General features: G+C 37.6%; 1 protein-coding gene across 2 annotated transcripts; it reads left to right on the top strand.

Annotated features, from left to right (window-relative positions):
• Positions 1 to 723: 723 nt before the first annotated feature.
• Positions 724 to 2,492, top strand: LOC106343510. Of its 2 annotated transcripts, none has more exons than XM_013782751.1 (4): positions 724 to 841; positions 1,086 to 1,228; positions 1,585 to 1,695; positions 2,065 to 2,492. In XM_013782751.1, the coding sequence occupies exons 2-4, from the start codon at positions 1,112 to 1,114 to the stop codon at positions 2,305 to 2,307; spliced, it is 471 nt and encodes a 156-aa protein (XP_013638205.1). In that variant the 5' UTR covers positions 724 to 841; positions 1,086 to 1,111; the 3' UTR covers positions 2,308 to 2,492. The 2 variants fall into 2 exon arrangements, with proteins under 2 accessions (XP_013638205.1, XP_013638212.1); XM_013782758.1 differs by having other exon boundaries at positions 724 to 820; positions 2,065 to 2,416.
• Positions 2,493 to 2,738: the final 246 nt, after the last annotated feature.

Raw genomic sequence — 2,738 nt, 5'->3', positions numbered from 1 at the left:
ATATTGTAAATACTTGAAGAAGATGAGGTTGAGACAGTAAAGAAGCCTTTTTCGAAAAAAAAAAAAATGTTAATGGCATTTCCGTAGATAAAATGCAGGTGTGGGGTTAAAATCTCAAAAAAAAAAGGAGTCAAAAGAAAAGGTTAGTTTTCTGTTTGACTCCAAGTTTTGAGTCACTTTTGCAAAAATCCCTATTACAAATTATGATAAACATTACATAGACGATATTACAGCCGACAATTCTACCTGCCTTATGAGGATTCACGTCTGACTGCATCTTCCTGAGTAGTCCTATGAGATCCATTCCTGACGGTACTCCGTACGCCTTGCTGAAGATCTTTTGTAAGCATTTTCTCTAATTTTTTGCATAATTCGCCTTCTCCGGGAATTGAAACCCAGACCTCTTCCCGTAGAAATTGTGTTGTCTGGGATTCGAACCCCAGATCTAGATGTAGAAGCTTTTAAACCTTGACTACTAGACCACGGTGCTTCCAGCAGAGAAATGGTTAGTTAGTGAAATATAATTTTCTTTTTTGGTTATCGGTTCAAATTTCCTTTGATATTATTTTGGAGATACCTAAAACTGTATTTGGTATTAAATAATTTGAAAACATAAATTTTGCAGAATGTTTAGGATTGGCCAAGCCCGCGAAAAATGAAAAGGGCCCATTTGGAGCCCACTATGGACGAGATAGATGGGAAGTAATGGTTCAATCTTATGGTAAGTGAGTCAAGCGAGAGAGAGAGATCGGAAACGGTATTATCTCGCCGCCGGTGCCGGAGTCCACCGTTGATTGTAGTAACCGGAGTTTCTCAATCGGTAATTTATCACCTAAACGGGGTTAGTTGTATAAACTGTCACTTGTGTATTTTCTTCTCGATTTTCTGCGAGTTTTCCTTCATTTTCGTAGTCTAGGATGCGAATGATTCCATCGTTTGATCTTCAGATCTGTGGTTTGATTATCTGTTATCAATTATGCGTCGTCGGTGTGATCGATTTTGACTTAAACTGATAGCTGTTCAATTTATCAGCCAAGTCCACGTTTAGCTGTTGTGATAATGCTGGAAAATTTGAATACTTGCAGAATCCATTTGACTGTTTATTAGAAAGATGAAGAAGCTGCTGGAGTTTGGGAGAAAAGCAATGTTCTATGTCAGAGTACTCTCTGGGTATGAAGAAAGGCGAATCCGTAATTACAGGTTGCAACTCGAGAAGCGTATTCAGCAGGTTTCTCTTCTTCTTTTCTTTTTGTTCCTCATCATGCTGCCTCTATCTATTGTGTCCTTACAATGGATTGGTTGGTAGCATAAGATGATATAACCCTGGGTGTTCATGTATGCAGGATCTCTACTTCAGTATGTACTTCTCTGTTTATGATTGATCTGATAGCATCTGTATATAGTAAATTTCGTTTGCTTTTAAACTACAGTTGAAGAAATCAAATCTTCCTTGCATTGGAGTTTTCCTAATAGTATAGACTTTTGGTGTTTTATATGTTCAACACTACTTCATACTTCTACCAAGGATTGGTCATGGTTGCTCTATTCATCTCATTCAAATGATTGTAAACTTTGCTCTTGCAGGCCCAACAAAGGAAAGCCGAAATAAACAGACTCCCAGAGAAGATTGTACTATCTGAAGTACGCCGTATGGTTGAACAAATGCAGAACTTGAATAAACAGATTGAGAATACGGTTAGTCTCTTTTTCTTCACTCTCACTCCAGAATTTTCTAGTGATTTTATTTGACTCCCATTTGAGTTTATCGTTTGCCTGACATAGACAATTTGTCTACTACATTAAGTGCGCGGTACAAAATGTTTGAGATATTGTGTGTGCCCTTCAAATGCTTTTGGTCCCGTAACTTTCAAAGAAGGGAAAACACTTTTTAGTTTCTTGGTTTTTACGATTCTTAAAAGCATTATTGAGTTTTGGAAGGAAAAAGCGAAAGCAGTCTCCAGAGTCTTTCTTAAATCACAAAGCTTTTTGGTCTGCTTTCGTCAGTGTCAAGTTTTAGAAAAGCTTTCTTGTCTTAAATTTATTTCTCGTCTTTTACCAATACAGGAGGCTCAGATTGAAGACTACTTTAAACCGATAGACAAGCAAGCTGGTACCATAATGGAGGTTCAGCTAGAGTCAGAGAAGAAAACAATGGGGACAATGATGAACGCTACACAAGAGGAAACCATAAGAAAAATTGAAGAAGCTGAGAGGCTCGCTCGGGCAAATGCAACTGTAGAGACAAACATGGGAGAGAAAATCCAAGATTCAGAATCCTCTGCCAATGAGAAAGCTCAGGCGAAGTAAAAGACTGTTCTTGTATTCATGTTGTTGACAACAGGATAGATTCAGAGTCCTCTGAAAAAGTCCAATGTTTCAGATTCTCTGTTGGATTTTAATAAATATGATCGACTGAATAGAAGAATCAAGACCGAGATTGTGGTCTGTTTAGCGTGCAAGAGAAACTTATAAGCTGGCTCTGGTTGAACCAACCCACAGCGACCTCTTTTTGTCGATATAGTTTATGCACCATCATGTCAAAACATATCTGGTTGAACCAACCCTCGCCGACCTCTTTTTGACTTTTTTTTTTCTTCTGTTTTTGTCGGATAATTCCAATTAACTTGAGGAGCAAGTTAACTCATTAAAGTGAAGTTTGATGGGTTAAGTAAAAAAGAAAAAGGAAAACATATCGAGCTTATGAATGTTTCCATATTATTATTAGGAAAAGATGTAGT

Source organism: Brassica oleracea, chromosome C1 (genome assembly GCF_000695525.1).
Source record: "Brassica oleracea var. oleracea cultivar TO1000 chromosome C1, BOL, whole genome shotgun sequence".
Lineage (NCBI taxonomy): Eukaryota > Viridiplantae > Streptophyta > Magnoliopsida > Brassicales > Brassicaceae > Brassica > Brassica oleracea.
Note: the sequence above shows the minus strand (reverse complement) of the source record. Positions and strands in the feature narration are given on the sequence as shown.

Excerpts from the sequence above, each read along its gene's own strand:
- LOC106343510 (XM_013782751.1), top strand. The coding sequence starts at position 1,112 with ATGAAGAAGCTGCTGGAGTTTGGGAGAAAAGCAATGTTCTATGTCAGA. Across the intron at positions 1,229-1,584 it reads TCGAGAAGCGTATTCAGCAG|GCCCAACAAAGGAAAGCCGA; the intron begins GTTTCTCTTCTT and ends TTGCTCTTGCAG. Across the intron at positions 1,696-2,064 it reads ATAAACAGATTGAGAATACG|GAGGCTCAGATTGAAGACTA; the intron begins GTTAGTCTCTTT and ends TTACCAATACAG.